At 49.2% G+C, this 24,508-nt stretch overlaps 1 protein-coding gene across 9 annotated transcripts in view; it reads right to left on the minus strand.

Moving 5' to 3' along the window:
• Nucleotides 1-24,213, minus strand: part of CDK20 (cyclin dependent kinase 20) — a 36,782-nt gene extending 12,569 nt beyond the window's left edge. The window contains exons 1-9 of one of the 9 annotated variants that reach the window (XM_014346174.4): nucleotides 20,549-24,211; nucleotides 20,099-20,212; nucleotides 17,299-17,487; nucleotides 16,928-17,049; nucleotides 16,720-16,797; nucleotides 15,948-16,071; nucleotides 15,346-15,501; nucleotides 14,245-14,323; nucleotides 12,590-13,809 (exon numbers count right to left, since the gene is read on the minus strand). In XM_014346174.4, the coding sequence (XP_014201660.1) occupies nucleotides 13,757-13,809; nucleotides 14,245-14,323; nucleotides 15,346-15,501; nucleotides 15,948-16,071; nucleotides 16,720-16,797; nucleotides 16,928-17,049; nucleotides 17,299-17,487; nucleotides 20,099-20,212; nucleotides 20,549-20,623 (990 nt within the window). In that variant the 5' untranslated portion in view covers nucleotides 20,624-24,211 and the 3' untranslated portion in view covers nucleotides 12,590-13,756. Of the gene's footprint in view, nucleotides 1-2,313; nucleotides 5,904-12,589; nucleotides 13,810-14,244; nucleotides 14,324-15,345; nucleotides 15,502-15,947; nucleotides 16,072-16,719; nucleotides 16,798-16,927; nucleotides 17,050-17,298; nucleotides 17,488-20,098; nucleotides 20,213-20,548 lie in introns of those variants that run through there. The other 8 variants (XM_055091820.2, XM_055091819.2, XM_024930126.4 and 5 more) reach the window with 8 other exon arrangements.
• Between the last annotated feature and the right edge of the window lie 295 nt (nucleotides 24,214-24,508).

Below are 24,508 nucleotides of genomic sequence, written 5' to 3' on the forward strand. Positions count from 1 at the left end.
AGAAAATAAATTTCTGTTGTCTAAGTTCCCCAGCGTGTGGCACTTTGTTACGGCAGCCCAAACTGACCCATGTGCCTGGGCAAAGTGGAAGATGAGTGGGGATTCTGGCGAGAGGCAAATCCAGATCTCAGCAAGCCAGGCAGGGAGGCCGACGTCGCTCAACAGAAGCCCAGGAGCCGGCCCTGGCCTTGACCAGGTACTCCCTGCTACACTCTCTCACAGATGTTCCCAGCATCATGGGGCAGGGTCCCAAGGGCAGGATCCCTCCCTCCAGGACAATCTCCTGCTGCTTCTGCACCATTTTGCAGATGGAAGAGCTCCAGGGCCCTGAGCCCTCTGCGGCTCCTCTGCTCACAGCATGTTCCCACAAACCTCATTTTGTACGGGCCCTGTGCTCGGCTCTGGGATGTGCTGCCAAGCCCTTTGCCCGACACACGCTTCTTTCCCACACCTTGCCCCTCCAGCACCCCCTGGGTGCCAGGATCATGTGACCTCTTGCACCCCCAGAAGTCCCACATCCTGCCCCATGGCCACTGATGCAGAGACGACAGTGATAACTGACAATGGACAGCCTTTCCCGGGGCTCCCAAATCACACTTGCTCAAGCTCAACATAAAACCAGAGTGGTAGCAACTTCAAATGTGAGGAAGCTGAGGCTCGCAGAGGCAGGGCGAATTCTCAAAGGCACAGCGCTGAGATACTTGCGTTCACCCTTCTGTGTATCACAGAAAAAGCACTGAGCTCTCTCACAGCTTCGTCTGCACCACCCAGTGCCCAGGACCCAGGCTCCGTCATTGGAGGAGCATCATAGTTACAGATGTTGCTCTTAACATGAAAGCTGTTGTTGAATTCAGATCAAACCAAAAGAGAAGATCTTCCCAGGAGGTGACTTCCCCTCCAGGCTGGATGCCCCTGGGTGGCCTGGGTCAGGTGGTCAACACCTGGGCTCCCGTCCCAGCTGCAGAGGTTGCAGCGCGAATGACTCAGGTGCTGGAAGGGCTTGGCCTTTTCAAGTCCGTGTCTGTGTGCAGGACCAGGGAGCACATTCTAGCGCCTCTAGACTGGCCAAGGCCATAAGCTCAGCCAGTTCCCAGAAGCACGTGTGGCCATTTAGCAAGTGTGTTGGCCCCTTTCCTGGTTATACGGAATCAACGGTGGGAGGAGGAGTTGAGGTCAAATGTGACAAGCATATTTGGCATTCTCTGGTTGGTCCTAAGTTGGAAGCAGGAACAAAAAATGGGAAGCTGTCAGTTACCGATCAAGCCCTGGCCATTTGGGGCCAACTGTTACAGGAGAGTTATTGGTTGGCTTCCTGGATTGTCACTAGAGATAGCAGTCTGACTTCCTAGAAGTCTGACCTGTAATGGACAGCCTGCCTGCCTGGGCTGGTTCCTGTAGATAAAACATTGGTTTCCTGGGCAGCTTGCTGCAGACTGTGGGTCAGGGCTCTGTTTTTTTATATAGTCTGACCATTGTCTGTTTGTGTACTCAGTCCTTTAGTAGCTAAACCGAGACGTGCAGAACCATCTGGGCTACCTTCTCTCCTGCCACCCTGTAGCTACTTGTACTGAAGAACCAAGCCTGTGGGCTCAGAGTACCCACATGCAGGTGGGAAATGGCACCTTCCCTCCACCCAGGGCACATAGACCTGTGCCAACCCAACCAGCCATTGTAGTGTGGCTTATGGATTACCTATCAGATAAGTGCTCAAAATCAGCCTTCTTTTTATGCCTGGAGCCGAAAATATCTGGTGTGCTCTGCACACCACTGGGGCCCTCTGCACTAAAGGCCAGTGATCAGCCAAGTAATTGCTTCTCTCCTGGACAAAATAAGTGGCAGCCACTGCTCCCTGTTGGTGATGTTGCCCTACCCTGAGTATCCAAGTCTTTCCCCCATGTCTAGCCCAGTACCTTGAGCAAGGTCAGGAGCTACTTTGGGTTCTCTCAGAGGAGACTCTGCGCAAGGAGGGGAGGAGGCAGGAAGGGACCACTGGGAAGTGACAAAGACTGCTGCCCTGACGGTACTTGAGTCAGGCTCCCGAACCTTCTCCTAGACCTTGTAAGATCCAGTTTGGCTAGAACCCCCACCCTTGATATCTGATCACCCTCCATATCTGATCGGTTTCAGGTGACATCTGGTCACCCTGGCCTGTCTTCAGCGAGAATCCTATTAGGTCAGTTTAGCCAGAATCCCCCTCACCCCGACACTTCCTCTTAGCAATTCTCCATCCGCTGACCCCCACCCTGCTCCTTGGCTGTAAAATCCCACCTGCCCATGCTCTATTCAGAGTTGGGCTCAATCTCTCTTGCCCACTACAAGACCCCAGTGCAGCATCTCCTGCACCTGCAGTGACGGTCCCCACCGAACTTTCGCAGGTGTCATGAAGATATTGTCCTTTAACAGGAGCTCTGGGGACAGGGTGGAATGTGCAACCCAAAGTCATCTCCCCACTGGGCTCTGGCTTCCTTGGTCATGCCTGAAGGCCAGTGGGCAGCTCTGGCCTGACACAAACCCAAACAGAGAGGGCTCCAGTGGCCAGTGAGCCTCTGCCTGGGATGCAGCTGCACCAGGGACGCAGCTGTGGCAGCTGGGGGTGGGGGATGGTGTGATGGCCCACCGTGGCCGTAACATGCCCTCTGCTTGACAGCTTCTTCCTGCCTCCAGGGCCCTGACTTATCTTTTCTTAGAAAGTTTTCTTTAGAAAACTGGTTGTAAGTTCTTTCTCTGTCCCTTTGAGGTGTATGTAAAATGTTTTTAAAGGCCTCTTGCCAGCATTACAACCCAGGAATATCTTTCTTAAGGGCCTAGAAACCGTTTCTTTGAACTATAATCTCCCAGTGACTGTGAGAGGGTAGGAGCCTAACCTCCATGCTGTAAAACTACTTCCTGTCTTAGAGATGTGAGAAGTTTACTTTTCCTTTGGGTAAAGCCCACTAGCACACACAGATGGCCCGAGGAGTCCACTCTGCAGGCCTTTATTTATTTTATTTTATTTTTTCGAGATAGAGTCTCTGTCTCCCAGGCTGGAGTGCAGTGGCACAAACATGGCTCACTGCAGCCTTAACCTCCTGGGCTCACATAATCCTCTTGCCTCAGTCTCCCAAGTAACTGAGACTATAGGTGCATGCCACCATTCCCACTAATATTTATTTATGTATTTATGTATGTATTTATTTATTTATTTTGAGATGGAGTCTTGCTCTGTCGCCCAGGCTGGAGTGCAATGTCACAATCTCAGCTCACTGCAGCATCCACTTCCTGGGCTCAAGCAATCCTCCCACCTCAGCCTCCCTAGTAGCTGGGACTACAGGTGCATGCCACGGTGCCTGGACAATTTTTGTATTTTTTATAGAGATGGGGTTTTGCCATGTTGCCCAGGCTAGTCTTAAACTCCTGGGCTCAAGCGATCCTCCTGTCTCAGCCTCCCAAAGTGCTGGGATTATAGGCGTAAGCCATCGTGCCTGGCTACAGGCCTTTAAAAGCCCTCTGCCCTTTGTCTCAGCAAAGATGAGTTCAGACTGAGTTCTGCCCTCTCTCCCCCATGGTCATAGCCTGGAGTAAAGTATTCTATACCTGTCTGACTGTCTGGTACAGTTTTTGTTTCGTTTTGTTTTGAGACTGACTCTTAATCTGTTGCCCAGGCTGGAATGCAGTGGTGTGATCTCGGCTCACTGCAATCTCCACCTCCTGGGTTCAAGCAATCCTCCCACCTCAGCCTCCTGAGTAGCTGGGATTACAGAAGCATGCCACCACACCCAGCTAACTTTTGTATTTTTAATAGACATGGGGTTTCACCCTGTTTGCCAGGCTGGTCTCGAACTCCTGACCTCAGGTGATCTGTCCACCTCGGCCTTCCAAAGTGCTGGGATTGCAGGTGTGAGCCACCGCGCACAGCCCAGTTTTTGTTTTGACAGCACCCAGGGCCTCCTGTGCAGGTCTCTGGTTGGCCTCCTCACCTGCCTTCCTACTCTGAGGTGCTAACTGCAGAACACAGGGACCACCCACCAGCGGCACAGCCAGGGGAGCTCAGGGCTAACAAGCCCCACAAGCCGCTACTACCAGTGCTCACCACAGGCCCGGGGCTGCCCTGCTGCCGCATGCCCCACAAAGGCACGTTTCTATAGAAAGTAAATCTGCAGGAAATGAAAGCGGTTATTGATTTCCATTAGGTCAATGAGATTCCCGCTGGGCAAAGGATGGGGTTCATTTCTCTTCCTTTTTTTTAAGTTGAACTATCTTTATGTCCTAAAAAAAAGAAATTTCTGACATGCACCTCAATTTTCTACCTACACACTTAGCTTCTGCTAGAAAATGAAAATATCTGCTCATAGAGGGAAAAACTCTTGAATTTTAAGAAGATCCCTGAAAAATAATCCTTGGCCTTTCGCAGAAAGCTTAGAGGCCACTGGTGTGACCAGAGCCTGACTTTAGCCCCTTCTCTGTGAAGAGCTACCTTTTTTCATACATGCCAGGCTCCCAGAGAAGGCGTGACACAGAGCCCAGTGTGAGCGTCATAATTTTTCACGAGAACAGGCCATCAGGACACATGGTGGTAGCTGGCTTCTGCAGGCGAGGGGCTGCTGCCACAGCGAGGAGGGGAATGGAGGTGAGAAGGTGGCATTTCCTTCAAAAGCATTTGGGGGGCCGGGCATGGTGGCTCATGCCTATAATCCCAGCACTTTGGAAGGTCGCGGCGAGCGGATCATTTGAGGTCAGGAGGTCAAGATCAACCTGGCCAACATGATGAAACTCCGTCTCCATTAAAAAAAATACAAAATTAGCCGGGCATGATAGCGGGTGCCTGTGATCACAGCTACTTGGGAGGCTGAGGCAGGAGAATTTCTTGAACTCGGGAGGCAGAGATTGCAGTGAGCTGAGATCACGCCACTGCATTCCAGCCTGGGTGACAGAGCAAGACTGTGTCTCAAAAAGAAAAAAAAAAACCATCTGGGGAACAACAGGTTAGGTGTACTGCTCGGTTTGGGTTTTTTTTTAGGTTGGGTGTCCTAGAGTTGAAAGCCATCGCCGTATTCAGAGAAGAAAGAGCAGGATGAAGCAGATGTTTTGGGAAGATAGTTCTTGGGAGATGGGGTGGGGGGACCAGCACAGACCAGCTGGACCCTGGGCCACGCCGCACTTTCCATGACAACACCCCACACCTGGGCAGCAGGGTGGAAAGACTGCTGCAGGGCATCCACACCCTGCCAGAGCCCGCAGCCTCTTACGGTTCGCTTTTGTTTTCTCCAGTACTTCTGCGCTCATCAAGCTGGCTCGAGATGCATATTGCAATGAGAGCTAGGAATAGAAGCCTCTTGGAAACACTGCTGAGTTCCAGATAAAGAAAGGAGGCTCTTCTGGAAGCTCTTCCCCACAGGGGCCACAGACCCAAACACAGCCATAGATGCGGTGGGGAGGGCCTCTTCACACTCAGCCCCCCTTCCTGGGGCTTCTTTTTCTCAAGAACTCTTAAAGGGTCACTTTACAGTACTCGGAGGGGACTCCTGATAAATATTTCAGCTCTGGCCTTGGTCCTGAGCCGCCTGGTTTTGTGATCACTGAGAGTCCATTTTTCCTCTCTCTGCTCTCAAGTGCTACCTGGTGGCTACTTAAAAATCAGTGGCCAGGCACGGTGGCTCACGCCTGTAATCCCATCGCTTTGCCACTTTGGGAGGCCGAGGCGGGTGGATCATTCGAAGTCAGGAGATCGAGACCATCCTGGCTAACACGGTGAAACCCCATCTCCACTAAAAATACAAAAAAATTAGCCAGGCCTGGTGTCAGGCGCCTGTAATCCCAGCTATTCGGGAGGCTGAGGCAGGAGAATCACTTGAGCCTGGGAGCCAGAGGTTATGGTGAGCCAAAATCACGCCATTGCACTCCAGTCTAGGCGACAGAGTGAGAACCTGACTCAAAAAAAAAAAAAAGAAAAAATTAGTAAGGGCTGTATGAGACATTCCGGAGAAAACATGGTGAAAGTTTCTTGACATTTTTGCAATAATTGTCATTATGAAAGCGAAACTGACTTTCCAGGCAGTCAAAAAAAAAAAAAAAAAAAAAAAGCTTCAGTTGTGTTCTAGTGGAAACTGGCTCTTTATTACAGCCTCAGTACTATAGGAGCCTGTAGCGCAAGCCAATGCAATGCCATTTAACATCACATAAAAAAATGTTTAAAAGTAGTGGTTAGGGGATGGCACGGTGGCTCACACCTGTAATCCCAGCACTTTGGGAGGCCGAAGTAGGCTGATCACCTGAGGTCAGTAGTTCAAGACTAGCCTGGCCAACATGGTGAAACCCTGTCTCTACTAAAAATACAAAAATTAGCCAGGCATGGTAGCACATGCCTGTAATCCCAGGTACTCGGGAGGCTGAGGCAGGAGAATCACTGGAACCCAGAAGGCGGAGGCTGCAGTGAGCCGAGATCGAGCCACTGCACTCCAGCCTGGGTGACAGAGCGAGAGGCCATCTCAAAAAAAAAAAAAAAAAGGTGGCGATTAGGGTATCAGTGACGGTTCAAGTATCCTTTTGGAATAAAAGTGTAAAGTGAGGGCTACTTGTCACATTTAATATTGTTCTTCCCCATCACAACTAGAATCCAGCCTTCACTCTTCAGTAGGGCAAACAGTCTTCCTCAGAGCACCCTATTTTACACCTGCCATGTAGAACTAGAAGATCTTTATAGAAGTCCCTGGTACCTAACACCACAAATATATATTTTTTTCCTTTAGCAGTTTCATCCCCATACCTCTCAGAATACTCAAAACTCCCTATATATCCTCAGGGCCCTCCACCATGTGGCTTCAGCTCCCCTCTCCCTGCTTCACTGTGGTGCACTCAGACCACTTCCCCACCTTTTCTCATCCAAGTCAGGACCCATCATCCACTTTCCTGGAATGGTCTTCATCATTTTCACTTAGTCAGTGTGATGGTTAATTTCATGTGTGAACTTAGTTGGGTCTTGTACCCAAATATTTGGTCAAGCATTATTCTAGATGGTTTCTGGAAAGGTATTTTTCAGATGAGATTAAAGTTTAAGTAACCAGACTTTGAGTGAAGCAGATGAACCTGCGTAATACAGGTGGGGCTGAAGGGGTTCAGGGTGTGCCGCCCAGAACAAGCCGCTCTGGCGTAAATATTATTTTGAGCTGAAGGCAACTGAAAAAAGTAGACAAAGTGAGCTCTCTGCTGCCCCACTCACTTACTTAAAACAGAGCACAAATTTTCATTTGTGAAGGTGCTCCCCACTTTCCTGTATCAGGAAGGGGCTAACAGCCAGATCACCAAGATGAGATAGCACCAAGGAAGACTACTCACACAAGCCCTTTCTTGCCTTTTCCCCAGACATTAACCTTGTCTATTTGCTGCCCCTAAAAGCCTAACTCCTCTTTCCTTTGTCTAGTCAATTCTCGACAAAGTTATTGTTCTTTATTAAGACGCAACAATCTCAGCCCAAGTTCTTTTTTTGTTTTTGAGACAGGGCCCCACTCTGTTACTCAGGCTGGAGTGCAGTGGTGCGGTATGGACTCACTGCAATGTCCATGCAACCTCAGCTCACTGCAACCTCCACCTCTCAGACTCAGTGATCCTCCCGCCTCAGCCCCCCAAGTAGTTGGGAACACAGGCACATGCCACCATGCCCAGCTAATTTTTATGTATTTTTTTGTAGAGACGGGGTTTTGCCATGTTGCCTAGGGTGGTCTCAAACTCCTGGACTCAAGTGATCCACCTGTCTCTGTCAAAGGAGTTTGAACCAGAGCAACTCCATTTTGAATAGCGGCTGGGTGAAATAAGGCTGAGAACTGCTGGCCTGCATTCCCAGACAGTCAGGCATTCTAAGTCACAGGATAAGATAGGAGGTCATCACAAGATACAGGTCATAAAGACCTTGCTGATAAAACAGCTTGCAGTAAAGAAGTGGGCTAAAACTCACAAAAACCAAGACGGCGACAAGAGTGACCTCTGGTCATCCTCACTGCTACACTCCCACCAGCACCATGACGGTTTACAGATGCCATGGCAACATCAGGAAGTTACCCTATAGGTCTAAAAAGGGGAGGCAGGAATAATACACCCCTTGTTTAGCATGTAGTCAAGAAATAGCCATAAAAATGGGCAACCAGCAGCCCTCAGGGCTGCTCTGCCTATGGAGTAGCCATTCTTTATTCCTTTAGTTTCTTAATAAACTTGCTTTCACTTTACTGTATGGACTCGTGCTGAATTCTTTCTTGTGTGAGTTCCAAGAACCCTCTCTTGGGGTCTGGATCAGGACCCTTTTCCTGTAACACTTCAGCCACCCAAAGTGCTGGGATTACAGGTGTGTGCCACCGTGCCCGGCCCTAAGCCCAAGTACTAACTACCCCTTTCAACGACTCACCTCTGAGTCCTCCCATGTGTAAGCATGCTTTAGCAAACTTTGGTTTGTTTTTCTCCTGTTTCTCCGTCTTCTACTAGTCTAATTTGCGGGGCCTCATCCAATGAACCCTAAGATGGATAGGGTAAAGATATTTTATTCCTCCCCTACAGGGCTCATGCAATCAGTTGAAGGCCTTAAGAAAAAGGCTCACCTCCCCCATGGAGGAGGGAATTCTGCCAGCAAACTGCCTTTGGGCCCGAGCAGCAGCTTCAACTCTTCTCTGAGTTTTCAGCCTGCCACCTGCCCTGCACATTCCAGACTTGCCAGCCCCACAGTCATATGAACCAGTGCCTCAAAATAAACCTCTCAATCTATTTAGGAAGTTTATTTTGCCAAGATTAAGGATGTGCTCATGACACAGCCTCAGGAGGTCCTGATGACATGTGCCCAAGGTGGCTGGGGTACAGCTTGGTTTTATAATTTTAGGGAAACATGTAGCTTTTTCATCTTTGTAGCTATCTTATTTAGGAATAAAATGGGAGGCAGGTTTGCCTGATGCAGTTCCTGGCTTGACTTTTCCCTTTGGCTTAGTGATTTGGAAATCCCAGGATTTATATTCCTTTTACCATAGGTAGGTAGATAGGTAGATAGATAGATAGATAGATAGATAGATAGATAGATAGATAGATAGACAGACTGATGAAAAAAGCCAAATTCTGTAAAATATTTGAAGAGGTTTATTCTGAGACAAATGTGAGGATCATGATCCTCAGGTGGTTCTGAGAACCGGTGCCCAAGGTGTTTGGGTTATAGCTTGATTTTATACATTTTAGGGAGACAGAAGTTATAGGCAAAGACATAAATTAATACATGTAAGCTATACATTGGTTCAGCCTGGAAAGGCAAGACATCTCAAAGCAAGATGCTTCCAGGTCATAGGCAGATTCAAAGATTTCCTGATTGGAAATTAGTTGGAAGAATTAAACTTTGACTGAAGAGTTGAAGTCAGCAGATAGAAATGCTTGGGGTTAAGATAAGGGGGGCTGTGGAAGCTGAGGTACTTGTTATGTAGATGGAGCCTCCAGGTGGCACGCTTCAGAGAGAATAGATGGTAACTGTCTCTTATCAGACCTTAAAAGGTGCCAGACTCTTAATTAAATCTCTCCTGGGTCAGGAAAAGACCTGGAAAGGGAAGGGGATTTTCTACAGAGTGTAGATTTTCCCCACAAGAAATGGCTTTGTGCTGGGCATTGTGGCTTACACCTGTAATCCCAGCATTTTGGGAGGCCAAGGCAGGTGGATCACCTGAGGTCAGGAGTTGAAGGCCAGCCTGGCCAACGTGATGAAATCCCTTCTCTACTAAAAATACAAAAAATAAGCCAGGTGTGGTGGTGGGCGTCTGTAATCCCAGCTACTCAGGAGGTTGAGACAGGAGAATCACTTGAACCTGGGTGGTGGAGGTTGCAGTGAGCCAAGATCATGCCACTGCACTCCAGCCTGGGCAACAAGAGTGAAACTCCATTTCACACACACACACAAAAAAAAAAAAAAAAAAAAAGAAAGAAAGAAAAGAAAAAGCTTTATGGGTCCATTTTAATATATGTCAAAGAAAAATAAATTTTGGAGTAAAATCCTTTGATTCCCTTTAGGGCCTGTTATCTGTCTTGGGATGTTATACCAGGGTCAGTTCAGAGTGGGTATCTCATTGCTACACAGAATCTGTGTTGTCAGTCTTGGGATCTCTATTTTAATGATAATACTGGTCAGTTTTTCTAAACTCCAAAAGGGAGGGAGTATAATGAGGCATGTCTGACCCCTCGTCCCTTCTTGTCATGACCTGAACTAGTTTTTCCCGTGTCTTTGGAATCCCTTTGGCCACTGATCCATTCAGTCAGTTAGGAGGCTTAGACTTTATATTTGGTTTACATTCAGATAGATAGGTAGATAGATAGATAGATAGATCATCTTATCTCTGTTTCTCTGGAGAAGCACTAATCTAGTGAGACAGCTCTCTTCAACCATCGTGTCTAGAGGCGGTGGCTGACAGTGTGGCCTCTCTTGATGTTCTCCTTGGGCATTTTCACACCTGGGGCTACCATGTGTACTTGCCGCCTGATGTCCCAATGCCTGAGGGCCTTGGTGGGCACTCATAGCACGACCCTGAGCAAAGCACAGGCTATCTGCTGAGCAATGGGTGGATGGTGAATGTAATATACAGTAAATTCCCCTTCAAAGATTTAGCCTGTTAACTTCCTTATTCTTTGTTCTCAAACTCAGCTTCCTTGTTCTCCATGCCTCCTTGCCTCTAGTTACTGTAACAACCTTCTCGCCAGTTCTAATCAATAACTCACATCTTTCCCTTGGTTACCCACTCTGCACCCATTCTTCCCACTGAAACTGCACGTCCCATCACTGTAACTCACATCCCCCTTCCCTTCCTTATTTGGAAAAGTATTCACAAATAGCCAATCAGGTCAACTTAGAATGTGTGGTCCAACCCCAACCCCTGGGGTAGTGACACAGAGGTAGGGACTGCATTAGGGATAAAAACCCTTTCCCTCCTTTGTTCAGTGTGCTCCTGTGATCGTGATTGACACAGGCAGCACCCTTCTGCAGAAGTAAATTGCCTTGCTGAGAAAACCTTTGCTTGAGTGCTGGTTTCACTTTGCAGCTCTGAGCATTTGTTTCCAACAAATCTGGGGACTCATCCAGGATCCCCATTTTCCTCCAGGAAAGGGGTCTCCAGTCACCTCTCGTGAGGAGATGCGTCCCACTGCCTCATTGAGGGGGCCTCAGGGTGAGGGATCAGGACCCACCTGGTGCAACGAATAAACCCAGACTCTCAGCAACGCGAGGAGAAAATGTCTTGCAACACCGTGGTGACCAAGTAACTCTGTGCACATACTAAGGTAAGAAACTTTGCAGCAGCAACAAAGTACTTCCTTGGTGGTTGGGATATTCTGGAGGCTTAAAGCACATGAATGGCAACAAGCATGACTGCTGTGCAGTGTGAGTGAGTCCAGTCTGCAGTTCTGTGGTCACCTCATATGGCTTAGGGAGGTCCGTTGGGGGTCCCAGCAGGGGTTTATACTGACCGGCCATCAATGCTAAGAGGGGCCTGAAACATTCCAAAGAGGAAAGTGGCCAGAGTGGACGAAGCAAAGGGAGAAGGGTGCAAAGAGCCTCCAGCAGATGGGGTTAAAGGATAAGCAAGAAATCTCTAATATGAGGGATTGAGCCTCAGCAAGCCTCAAGAGAAGAATAGGTAAGAAGTCTCTAGCATGAGAGATTGAGCCTAATTGGAACCCAACATGGGAAATACCCCAGGCAAGACAGGGAGTAAAAAGGATAAAGATAGGGCTGGGCACGGTGGCTCACGCCTGTAATCCCAGCACTTTGGGAGGCTGAGATGGGCGGATCATGAGGTCAGGAGATTGAGACCATTGTGGCTAACACAGTGAGACCCCATCTCTACTAAAAATACAAAAAATTAGCCAGGTGCAGTGGCGGGTGCCTGCAGTCCCAGCTACTTGGGAGGCTGAGGCAGGAGAATGGAGTGAGCCCAGGAAGCAGAGCTTGCAGTGAGCTGAGATTATGCCACTGCACTCCAGCCTGGGCAACAGAGCAAGACTCCATCTCAAAAAAAAAATGGATAAAGATAGCAATAAAGATATTCCCCCGATAGTTCCCTAGGTCTCATGTTGAAATATTGGAAAGATAATGAGAGAACTAAACATAAGAAAAAGCAACAAATGATAAAATATTACTATTTTATTTGGACTCAGGGACCCATCCTCAATCCCTCAATCTTCTGGCCAAAGTTTGGGTCTAATGAGGATGTGATGTGTCAACTTCTAATTCAATATGTAAATGATAAAAGTCCAGTTTCTCAAGAAGAACTGGACAGGCCGGGCGCAGTGGCTCACACCTGTAATCCCAGCACTTTGGGAGGCTGAGGCGGGTGGATCACGAGGTCAGGAGATCAAGACCATCCTGGCTAACATGGTGAAACCCTGTCTTGAGTAAAAATACAAAAATTAGCCAGGTGTGGTGGCACGCGCCTGTAGTCCCAGCTACTCGGGAAGCTGAGGCAGGAGACTCACTTGAACACAGGAGGCGGAGGTTGCAGTAAGCCAAGATTGTGCCACTGCACTCCAGCCTGGGCAACAGAGCAAGACTCCATCAAAAAATAAATAAAATAAAAATAAAGGATGGCTAAGAATAAGTTTCTCTAGTCTGTTTTTATCCTTGAACCACAATCATACTCTTTATTATTATACAAACTTTTAAATATTGGTATCTGATACCGTAAGTCCTTCCATCATTTCCTCTTCTGCATCTGGTTCCACTTCCTTCCATGTATCTTTTATAATCACCTTATCAAATTATAATAAGGAAAAAGCACTAGCTGGGATTATATTGGGATTTATTAAATTTATAAATTAATTCCAGGAATGCTTGTTTCCTTATATACACAGCTGCTTCTGGCTCACGCTCATCCTGAGGGAGTAGATGTTGGTAAACCAGCCTCATGTGCAGAGGGTCTCCTGCTGGATCCCCAACTGGAGCCATCCCTGGGCCTAGACTTCTGTCTCCCTCACTTCTAAATGAGTGCTCAGTGATGTGAAGCACACAGGAGGCCCTCAGGGCAAAAGTGGCTATGGCTGGTGCTACCCTCCCCATGACCCCCAAAAACGAGAGCCATGAGACAATGCCACCTTAGCCATTTCCCTTGAGAGAAATGAAGGAGGAACAGACATAAGGCAGAGCCACCTGAGGTTTTTAGAATCTATATCTCACATACTGAACTAGTGTTTAATGGCTCTGAGAATAAAACCAAACCAAATCTTCCTTCCACTTGAGTTTCCAACATAAGGACACCTTACTCTCTGCACTTCTCCTTGACCAGGAGGCAGCACTCGGGGAAGCAGCACCAAGGCAGGCATCATCATTCTGCATACGCAGGCCTTGACTGGCAGCAGAGCTCACTGTCCTGATGGGTACGTCAGTAGCACACAGAAGGTAAGGCTCACCGAGCACAGGCCGTGAATCTCCTCTGCTCGACTGGATGTTCTCATACTCTTGGCTGGGAACATGACCTCTGCCTCGAGACCAACCCTCGCAAGGGCTAAGGGGCAGGGTGTGGTGTGGGCCCACTGTGGCCATGGGGAGGCCTTGGAGGGTGAAGCCAGGCAGGTGGCAGAGGAACAGGTGGACTGAGTGGTCCTGAGGAGCAGGCAGACGGGACCAGGGCCAACTTCTCACCCCTCCAGGATGAAGGGCCGAATCAGCTCTGGGTTCAACAGCGACTCCTCAAGAGGCCGGTCCACGTGGAAGTCATGGATGTGGGGGGGCCCTGGATGGGCCTTGGGGGCAGGTCCCCCTAGACGCTGAGGAATCGGCAGCTCAGATGGATGGGCAGGCAGGGGAGCTGTGAAGAAGTACTGATGGAGGAGAGCCTGAGGGTGGCAAGTAAGGAACAGCAGAAGGAAACTAGTCACCTCCCTGTCCCCAGCCTCAAGCAGATGTTCCTTCATCTATGCATTCAGCTGACTCAGTGTGTCTGGGTGTTTTCTGAGTGTCTACTATGTCTGAAGCACTATTCCAGAAGCTAGGAACATAGCCGTTAATAAAACAGACAAAAGCTCTGTTTTTCTGACATAAGTGAGGGTGGGGGGTAATAAACAAGATGAAGTAAAATACACAGTATGTCAGATAATGATTAGTGCAGTGGAAAAGAGAAAGCAAGACAGAGGAATGAGGAATCCTGGAGAGAGGTTGCAGATCTGAAGAGTCATGAGGGAAGGCCATCTGAGAAGTGACATTTAAGCCAAGACTTGAGACATAAGCAAGTGGGACATGAGGCTCCAGGCCAGGGACAAAAGTATACTGACCCCTGGGGCTGGAGAGGAGTGAGCACAGGGCACAACAGCAGGCAGCGTCATGAGGTGATGGCACCCAAGCATATGACATCTGTGGGTCACAAAAAGGACCCTGGCTTTTCCTCTGAGATGGAGCCACAGGAGGGCCCTGGCAGAGAAGGAATGTGTCCTGTTCTACTTGGATAAAGTTACTCTGTCTGCCAGGTGGAGAAGAGATTAAATGGGATGAGGGGAGACCCAGATTCTGGGAGGCAATCCAAGAGATAAGGGTCACACGGCTTGGGTATACTGTGGACACAGAGCCCACAGGAGCTGCTGACAGTGGAGACCAAGAGGGCATATGTAAACACACGCTGCTGGTGCTGAGTGCAGGGAGGGCGCGGGGACCCCTGAGAGAGACACCCTGACACCTGTCAGCCCATGCTCCTGTGGTCATCGTCCTCCCAGGCCTACCAGCCATAACCAGCCTTCCTGGGTCCTCTCTTCCAGGCCTCTGCCCACCATTTCTCTCTTCAGCGAACACCTCCTCAAACATCTCATGCTTAAACCTGCCCTCCACCAGGAAGCTTTGCTTGACCCCAAAGTCGGCCTCGCCTCTCTCCTGGGGCTCCCACAGCTGGAGAACATGACCTCTTGTGACCTTTTGGACCTGAAGCTACCTCACCACCAGGAGTGCCCCGCGGAGGTAGGACTGATTGTTTACCATCTGTGCGGGGCCCAGGACAATCCCTGCATGTGCCAGATGTGCAGAAAATACTTGCTAATGGAATAAAGGAATGAGTCCCCAGTGACTCTCTTACTGTATCTGCCACAGGGTCAGGGGCAGCCCAGAAACCTGCACTCCCGGATACGCGCTCTCCTGAGAGTTGGGCATGCCCCTCGTATGCGCCACCCTCAGGGGAAGTCTGGGGATGTCCAGTGGGGTCTACTCATGAGACGCACACCTGCTCCAAGGCCCCTGTCCCCTGGGTTCCAGATGTCTGGTGCTGGTCCATGCCAATCATAGGTTCTGAGGGTCGCTGATGTGATGGGGTCACATGGCTACCAAGTACAGAGTACCAGGGTGATGGGGAGGGGAGCTGAAGGAGCAGAGACTACAGCCTCTCCCCCTACCTTGGAAGCTGCGATGCGCTGGCGAGGAGGGTAGAGGAGGAATTGACCCAGCAGATCCAATGCCTGGGGAGAGACGTCGGGCAGCACCTCCTCCAGGGGCATGGGCACCTGCTCCTTAAAGGAGATCTTGTTGTAGTCCGGCAGCTCAGTGAGCTCCTGGGCCAGGGAGAAGGAACAGGGTACAATGAGAGTAGTCCCCGACCCTTGCCATGCTCTCTGCTGTCAACTCTCAGCCCCTAACACACACTCACATGGGGGGTGCTCTCCCATCCATGTGTCTCCCTGACCCATCATTCATTCACTCACCCACCCCTGTATTCCTTCATGCATCCCCTTGCCCTCTCAGATGACGACTCTGTGCACAGCTTGCTGAGACACTGCACATGTGTGTACTGGGGTGAAAAGGGACAAAGGACAGGACCTACCCCAACCCAAATGACAGCAGGAAGGAGGAAGCCCTGAGTTGGGCCAGGACAGTGGTCCCTGTCCATCAAGGGGGGTTGGGGCCAGGAGAGAGAAGGTTCAGAGGAGGGAGTGGTTACTTGCTGTTGGGAGTGGAGTAAACCTGCCCCACACCCACCTCACCAAGGGCCCCTACAAACCGGCCAGACTTGAGGGTTTGGGGTGCCCAAGATGCGAAGCACATAGCAAAGCTGTTCAATATCGTTCTTGCCCGGGAAAAGGGGGGACCCATTCAACAGCTCCCCCATGATGCAGCCCACAGACCTGTGGACACAGAGCCCCAAGCAGGTCAGAGATCTCCCACCATGGACCACAGACCCACCCACAGAGCAGCTCTAACACTGCACTCCAGGGCAAGGCCCCACAAGCCAGCCCTGGAGCCTCAAGTCCAGAGGCCCAGTCCCTGAACCCTCAAAGCCCTCAACCCTAGAACCCAGAGCAAAGCCCCAGCTGTTCCAAGACTTCTCAGAGACTCCTGCTCTAGGACACTTCTGGGGCAGACCTGCAAACCTGCCCCAAATCTCAGACCCATGGGCACTGCCAACTATCTTCTTGCTGCAAAACAAGCTCAGACCTTTCATGTCCAAGGACACAGGCCTCTGACCAGCTCAGAGATGCCATATCCTGGGATCTAACTCCAGCACATATCGGCTCAGACCACCTCCCCAACTAGCCCAGAAAGCTTCCCACCTGGGACCACCATTCTCATCCCACCTGGCCCCCACCCAGCTCGAAAACATCATAGTGAGGAACCCCAACCCCAAAGTGCTCAGAATACCCCAACCAGGGAAGACACCCTTAAGGAAGCCTAAACTCCCACCAGGGAAAAGACCACCAAACAGCTCAGAGACCTCAGAGCCTAGCAGAAATCCATGAGCCATGTTACCCTTTGACCACCCACAGGGGTCTCACCACAGATCGACGCCCTGGTCATACTGGCGGGCACCATACAGGAGCTCGGGGGCTCGGTACCACCTGCGAGGAAGAGGGCTGGCAGGCACTGGGCTGAGAAAAGGATGCCTGGGGAGGTGACCCCAGCCCCACAAGCAATGTCTGGAGAAAAGGCCCAGAAGCATCTCTTCCCCACGGAAAGGACTGGAAGGGATCTGGCCCTCCCTACCTGGTGGCCACCTGGTGTGTGTAGAGGCGGCTGCCGTCTGGGGAAAAGACTCGAGCCAGGCCAAAGTCCGCTATCTTGAGCTGGCCTGAGGCGCTGATGAGCAGGTTGGCAGGTTTCAGGTCCTGGGAGTACCAAAAGAAGCATCAGTCCCTCCAAATCCCCCACAGGACCTTGGGACAAGCGGGCTTGGCAGTCTAACCACTCAGGTCAGCCCCGGTCCCCACCTCCTCCAGGGCCATGCCCTGGCCACTTACCTGGAGGCCTTGACCAGCTCTGTCCCAACTTCTTATCACACCTTTTACAAGGGCTAGCCCCATCCCCAAGCCAAGTCAGCTCCCCAGACCCCATGCCCGGCCTATGCTGAGACTGACCCGATGTACAATGTTGTTGGCATGGCAGAAGGCGATGCCCTTGAGCAGCATCTGCAGGTAGCTCTTGACCTGTGCCTGCGCTAGTGGCCTCTGGGCATGGCGCACCACCTCGGCCAGATCCGACAGCATGAACTCAAAGGCCAGCACAAAGCCTCCACCGTGTGGGAACACAGCCTTCAGTTGCACCACCTGTGGGCAGGACATCCTGTTAGCCCCCAGACTCGAGTCACCAGACCCTCTCTGTGACCCTGAGACCCCAAGCCCATGCCCTGACAGAGGACCCTGTATCCAAAAAGGCAGTAAGCAAAGAAGGTGACGTGGACCTGAGCTAAGAATCAGAGAGCTCGATGCTCATGATTTGCTCTGCTCTCCTGAGATAAGGTGTGCCCCCACTCTAATTCTCCATGAACACTAAAAGTAAAGGTCTAAAAAAGGTCATTTAGTGGCACCATCTGGTCCGCCCACCCAGCCTACCCGCCTGAAAATCATCTGGATGGTCACACATGAGATGGACAGGTCTCCTCCTGTTTCCTCTAGAACCACCGAATCCCAGCACCAAGGAAAGGACACCAGGAATCCCACCTTTCCCAGTGCTGGGACAGCTACAGACACATCACAAACACTGAGGCCACTACTGTCAGAGAAGCCAGGCTACACAGAGCAGTGAGCTGAGAGACAGGACTCTTAATGAACTCACAGCACAAAGGACAATTTAACAAATAAATGAATAAAAGGGATATATTCAGATTCTGTAAGTACAGGAACCAAAATACAAGGGGGCTGGGCATGACGTCTCATGCCCGTAATCCCAGTACTTTGAGAGGCCAAGGTGGGCGGATGGCTTGAACCCAGGTGTTTGAGACCAGCCTGGGCAACATGGTGAAACCTTGTCTCTACAAAAAACTAGCCAGGCATGGTGGCACGTGCCTGTAGTCCTAGCTACTTGGGAAGCTGAGGTGGGAGGATCACCTGAGCCCAGGAGGTTGAGACTACAGGGAGACAAAATCACACTTCTACACTCCAGCCTGGGTGACAGAGTGAGACCCTGTATCAAAAAAAGAAAAAAAAAAATCAACAGAACTAGAAGAGGATAGTGTGATTCTGTGAGTGGAGAAAAGGATACTTCTTTATTTAGGTGGGGTGGGGCTAGATGAGGACCCAGTTTGTGGGGATCTGGGATAAAGCTCTGAGCGGGAAGAAAAGCAAGTGCAAGGCCCTAACGCCAGCACAGGAGGAGGCTAGAGGGATGTGAGTACATGAGGTCGTTTAAGGGAAGGATGTGTCTGCCTTGTTCTGTGCTCCTGGACCCTAGATAGGTGCTGGTCACTGGAGAGATGCCTAAGAAGTTGTGTTGAATGAGAGAAAAGGGAGAGGCCAGCTGGAGGTGGGCACATGGTGATAGTGCTCTAAGTGTGAAGAGAAGCCACCAGGGCTTTTTATGCAGGGGAGCCGATGACTTAACTTACACTTTTGACAAAGCCCTCCGGACTGTGGCTATGGAGAGCAGTGGGGAGGCTGCCGCTGTCATTCTGATGAGTGGTGATGATGACTTGGGCAAGGAGCAAATCTAGAGTATGTTTTAAAGTTAGAACCTTCAGAATTGCTGACCAACTGGATGTAGGGACCATATCACCAGCTTCCTTATGGATCTCTCTCCACCTATCCCACACATGGCTGTCTGGAAGCCCTTTTATCTTCCTCAAAAAATCAAAATGGCCTGATTGCTGTTTTCGGATTTTTCAGGTAGTACACAACCATTTAACAGATCAAAACACATGCACACATTCAGGTAAGACATAAAATCCAACAGAAAAAGAACAAAAGAAAAATCCTACAGTCAATCTTAGAGTGTATTCTACCAGACTTTACAACAGATATGGCACACACAAATACACATTCACATATATAATTTTTCCAAACAAAACCCAGATGATACAAAATTTTATAACATGCTTTTGTCATCCAATATATCATGCATATCTCCAGGGAACAGCAAAGATAAGTCAGAGGATCACAGAGACCCAACCCCGTTACTCTCCAGGGAGTCAAATACATTCCCTATTTCGACATGGGTGAGAGAGAGCACCAAAAGAGTAATGACACTAGGGGTGAAAGATGCCCCTCTTCGTGTTCCAGCAGCCCCTCCCGGTACCCTATCACAGCACGAACCACACTAGGTGGGCCCTGTTGCCTCTGTCTCTTGTTAGCACACTTAAGTCCTCAGGAGCTGGGCTGGAGCTGGTTTCTCTGTGTCACCAGTGCCCAACACAGGGTAGGGCCTATGGGAGGTCCCAAGGGAAGAATGTCTGGACTCTCAATCAAACCTGGGCCAAACCCTCTACTGACTAACGGAGGGCCCAAGAGCTGGTGACATAACCTCCTCCTCTCACCTGAGAAACAGAGATCCTGAAACCTGCATTGTACAGTAGTAAGAGGTCTCAAAATGACAATGTATATAATGCCTGCAGAACACATCGGGAGCTCAATAGGTGCTAGTTACATTATAAATCGCTACATGTTTTGAGAAAAAAAGTCGGTGAATGAATGAATACATTAAGAAATAAGTAGGCAAATGAGAGTGAATGTGTGAGAAATGAAAGAAATAGGTAAATAAAGGTGAACAAGTGGACAAAAAAGGGCAAAAGGGGGTAAGGAGGCAGATGAATGAGCAGTGTGTGTGAGTGACAGCGGGAGGAAATCCCTGAAAGCTGGTGAAGGCGTAGCTGGGAAAATTAAGGCACAAAGAAGTGGGAACGAGCGACGGAGGGTGAGAATACGATGCCCCCCCTCCCCTACTCACATACTGATTGTCCTCCATCTCCTGCAGAGCCTTAATCTCCCGCAGGGCCTGGTTAGGGAAGCCGTCCTCCAACCGCCTTAGGGCCACCTTCTTGAGGGCAACTATCTCGCCAGTCTGCAGGACAGAAGACAGACACTGCCAGCCCACCCTCGGCTGGGAAAAAGAGATGAAGGTGGGTGGGGGGAAGGTGGTTGAGAGAGAGACACGCGACCCCGGCTCGGCCAGAGGCCCTCCTCGGGGGTCTAGGACTAGCCTGGGACCCAGCCGCTGGGGTAGGGGACCAAGCCAGCTGTGCGGAGGGAAGCGCAACGGCCCAAAGTAGGTTTAGAATATGAGTAGGTTTTAAAAACTGTACTGGATGTAAAAAGGGAACCGAAAGAGTTTAGAGCGTTAGCCGGTGGGTGGCGGGGGCACACCCCCGCCAGGCTGCCGGCCGCGGTCCAGCCTCACCTCCACATGCTTGGCCTTGAAGACGATGCCGTGGGCGCCCTCCCCGATGCGGCCCAGGATGCAGTACTGGTCCATCCCGCTGCAGTCGTGGGCCTGTGCCCCTGTGCCCCTGAACTTCCAAACTCCACTTCTCCTCCGCCCCACGCTGATCTGAGCTCGCACGCTGTTGCCTAGCAACAGCGCGGCAGCTGACCACTGGGGCGGTTCCTGTAGGCCACGTCACCAGGAGAACGGAAGCTGCGTCGAGTCAGGGGTGACAGCTCCGGGCCCCACTGCGCCTTTTCCTAGCCCTCCGCCGTCACGCAGCAGCAAGCTTAATCCCGCATAAAAAACGCATGCGCCGAGAGCGTGCCCGCAGCAGGGCCCACGGAACTATGACAGCAGGCACCTCCTATCTGCCCCCGCCCCCGGCATCACGTGACTAGCTGCGCTGGTGCACGCAGCCGGGAGGGGCGGGCTCCTTCCCCTGGCAAGCCGGAAGCTCCGCACCTGTAAGTAGAGGTTCCGGCTTCGACCACGCGCAAGTGCTGTTTTCTAGCTCCGAAAGCCACACACTATTGATGCAGACAGACAGGTCCCGGGCTGCGTTGTGGAAAGAGGGTCTGTGGGTCCTCTTGTCTTAAAAATGTCAGTTGGCTACGTGTACCCACAGATTTTTAAAAGGGCATACTCTGAGGGCCGGGCACGGTGGCTCACGCCTGTAATCCCAGCACTTTGGGAGGCTGAGGCGGGCGGATCATCAGGTCAGGAGTTCGAGACCAGCCTGATCAACATGGTGAAACCCCGTCTCTATTAAAAATACAAAAAAATTAGCCGGGCATGGTGGTGTGCTCCTGTAATCCCAGCTACTCAGGAGGCTGAGGCAGAAGAATCGCTTGAACCCGGGAGGCAGAGGTTACAGTGAGCCGAGATTGCGCCACCGTACTCCAGCCTGGGTGACAGAGCGAGACTCTGTCTCAAAAACTAAAACTAAAAATAAAATAAAAGGGCATACTCTGACCCAGACAGGACAGAGTAGGCCTTAAACTTCTGAAAGGATGCTCAACTTCACATACAATAAACAAATGCAAACTAAAGTTACAGTTTTTCACATATTGGATGGCTAAAGATCTCAGGTCTAATAGTTCATTGACCAAGCTACGGGAAAACAAGCACTTTCATACATTGCTGGTGGCAGTATAATTTGACGATGTTGATCAAATCACAAATGCACAGACCCTCAGACTCAGCAAAGCCACTTCTAGCAATTTCCCCAATAGACACCTTTTACACATGTGAAATGACATGTACAAAGTTATTCCATTGCAACGTTGTTTCAACAGCAAACTACTGGAAACAACACAGATGTCCATCATTGTGGTGCATCCTTCAAATGAAGTATTATGTCTTTTTATGTACAGCAATTGGAAGATTTCTAAAATAGGTTGTTAAATGAAAAAGGCAAGATGCAGGACAGAATGCATAGAGTACCACTGGCTGTGTAAACAAAAGGAGAAAAGAATATAGATAATGCTTGTACATCCATTACAAGATATCTGGAAAGATACCCAAGATTTCCTGAGTGTGGTTACCTGGTGGAAGAGGGACTGGGAGGACAGGGGGACAGAATAGGAGGCAGACTTTTCACTGGGTCTCTTTACATTATTTGAGTTTTGAATATAATTTATTAATTTTCCAAAAAAGCAAATATTTTCTAGCTTAGAAATTTCACTTCTGGGTTAATAATTGCAGAAGAATGACTTGATGTCCATACAAAGTATTCCTCCTGTTTGATGATAGCAGAGATCTGAAAACAACCCAAATACCCAGATGGAAAAATGGCTAAGTTAAGTTAAGGGAGTGCCATAGAATGGAATAGTTTTTAGCATTAAAACTGGCGAAGATAGGCTGGGCATGGTGGCTCAGGCCTGTAATCCCAGCACTTTCGGAGGCCGAGTCCTACGGATCACTTGAGATCAGGAGTTTGAGACCAGCCTGGCCAACATGGCGAAACTCCCTGCCTCTAAGAAAAATAGAAAAATTAGCCGTGCATGGTGGCACTCGGCCTGTAGTCCCAACTACTCAGGAGGCCGAGGCGGGAGAATCATTTGAATGGAGGAGGCAGAGGTTGCAGTGAGCCGAGATTGTGCCAAGGCACTCCACCCTGGGCGACAGAGCAAAACTTGGTCTCAAAAAAAAAAAAAAAAAAAAAAAAGGATAGATACAGTAGGGAAAGGATGGTCTTCACAAATAGTGCTGGGTCATTTGAGAAGTCATAAGGGGAAAATAATGTATATTGACCCCAGTCTCACACCATTCACAAAATTGATTCCAGATGGACTGCAATCTAAATATAAAAGGTAAATAATGAAGCTTTTAGAAGAAAATTATATCTTAATGGCTTTGGATTAATTCAAGATCCTTAGGTTACAGAATACACTAAAAGAAAAACAAAAATGAGAAATTGGCCTTCATCAATGCTAAGAATATCTGTTCATCAAAAGATACCATTAGAGACCAGGCACAGTGGCTCACACCTGTAATCCCAACGCTTTAGGAGGCCAACATGGGAGAATCAGTTGAGGTCAGGAGTTCGTGACCAGCCCGGCCAATATGGTGAAACCCTGTCTCTGCTAAAAATACAAAAATTAGCCAGGCATGGTGGCATGCACCTGTCATCCCAGCTACTCAGGAGGCTGAGGCAGGAGAGTTGTTTGAATCCAGGAGGTGGAGGTTGCCGTGAACCAAGATCACGCCACTGCACTCAAGCCTGGGTGACAGAGTGAGACACCATCTCAAATTAAAAAAAAAAAAAAAAGATACCATTAGAGAGTGAACAAGAAAGCCACAGAAAGGCAAAAGAGAACTGTAATACATATATCTGACAAAGGACTCACATGTAGAATTTATAGAGAACTTTTATTATAACACTGAAGAAGAAGCAGACAATCTTACAAAAAAAAATTAGAAAAACCTGGAATAGACACTTCGCAAAAGGTGATTCCTGAACAGCCAATAAATTTTGCAATATGTGTGTTTAACTTCCCTGACTAGAAGGGAATTTCATATTAAAACCACAACACAGTGTTATTGTAATCACTAGAATAGTTTAAATGAAAAAGATAGATAATACCAAATGCTAGCAAAGAGCAACTTGAACTCTCATACACTGCTGCTAAGAGTGCAAGTTCATACAACCCCTTGGAAAAACTGGCACTTTTTTCCACAGGCACGTACCACCACGCCTGTAGAGGCAGGGTCTCTCTATGTTGCCCAGGCTGATCCTGGGCTTGAGGGATCCTCCCACTTTGGCCTCCCAGAGTACTGGACTTACAGGCCTGAGCCACCACACACGGCTCCACTTTGTCAAGTTTTACTAGCTAGTTTGAGGTTCAAGAAAAGTTTCAAAGCAAATGCCTTTTTATTGGACTAGTGACTTTTTTCTTTTTTTTTCTTTTTTTTTTTTTGCCAAATAAATAACTGCATAATGACTTTTACATGACTAAATTTTACTTATCTTCCCACACATAAGACTGTCGTACAATTATCAAATGCTTTATGAAGCACCATTTTGTGCATAACATCACAGCACAAAGACTAGTATGATTATGGTAATGGGAGTTATTTCACTATTCTCTTCAAGAAATGGTAAAAGGAGACGATAATCTCAATTGATGCAGAAAAAGCATTTGACAAAATTCAACACTCTTTAATGAAGAAAGCACTCAACAAACTATAAATACAAGAAAACCACCTCAACATAATACAGGCCATGCAGGAAAAGCCCACAGTTAACATTACATTCAATGGTGAAAGATTGAAAGCTTTCCCTCTAAGATCAAGAACAAGTCAAGGATCCTCACTTTTGCCGCTTTTATTTTATATAATACTGGAAGTCCTAGCCAAAGCAATTAGAAAAATAAATAAATAAATAGGCCGGGCACAGCGGCTCATGCCTGTAATCCCAGCACTTTGGGAGGC

Source organism: Pan paniscus, chromosome 11 (genome assembly GCF_029289425.2).
Source record: "Pan paniscus chromosome 11, NHGRI_mPanPan1-v2.0_pri, whole genome shotgun sequence".
NCBI classification, from domain to species: Eukaryota; Metazoa; Chordata; class Mammalia; order Primates; family Hominidae; genus Pan; species Pan paniscus.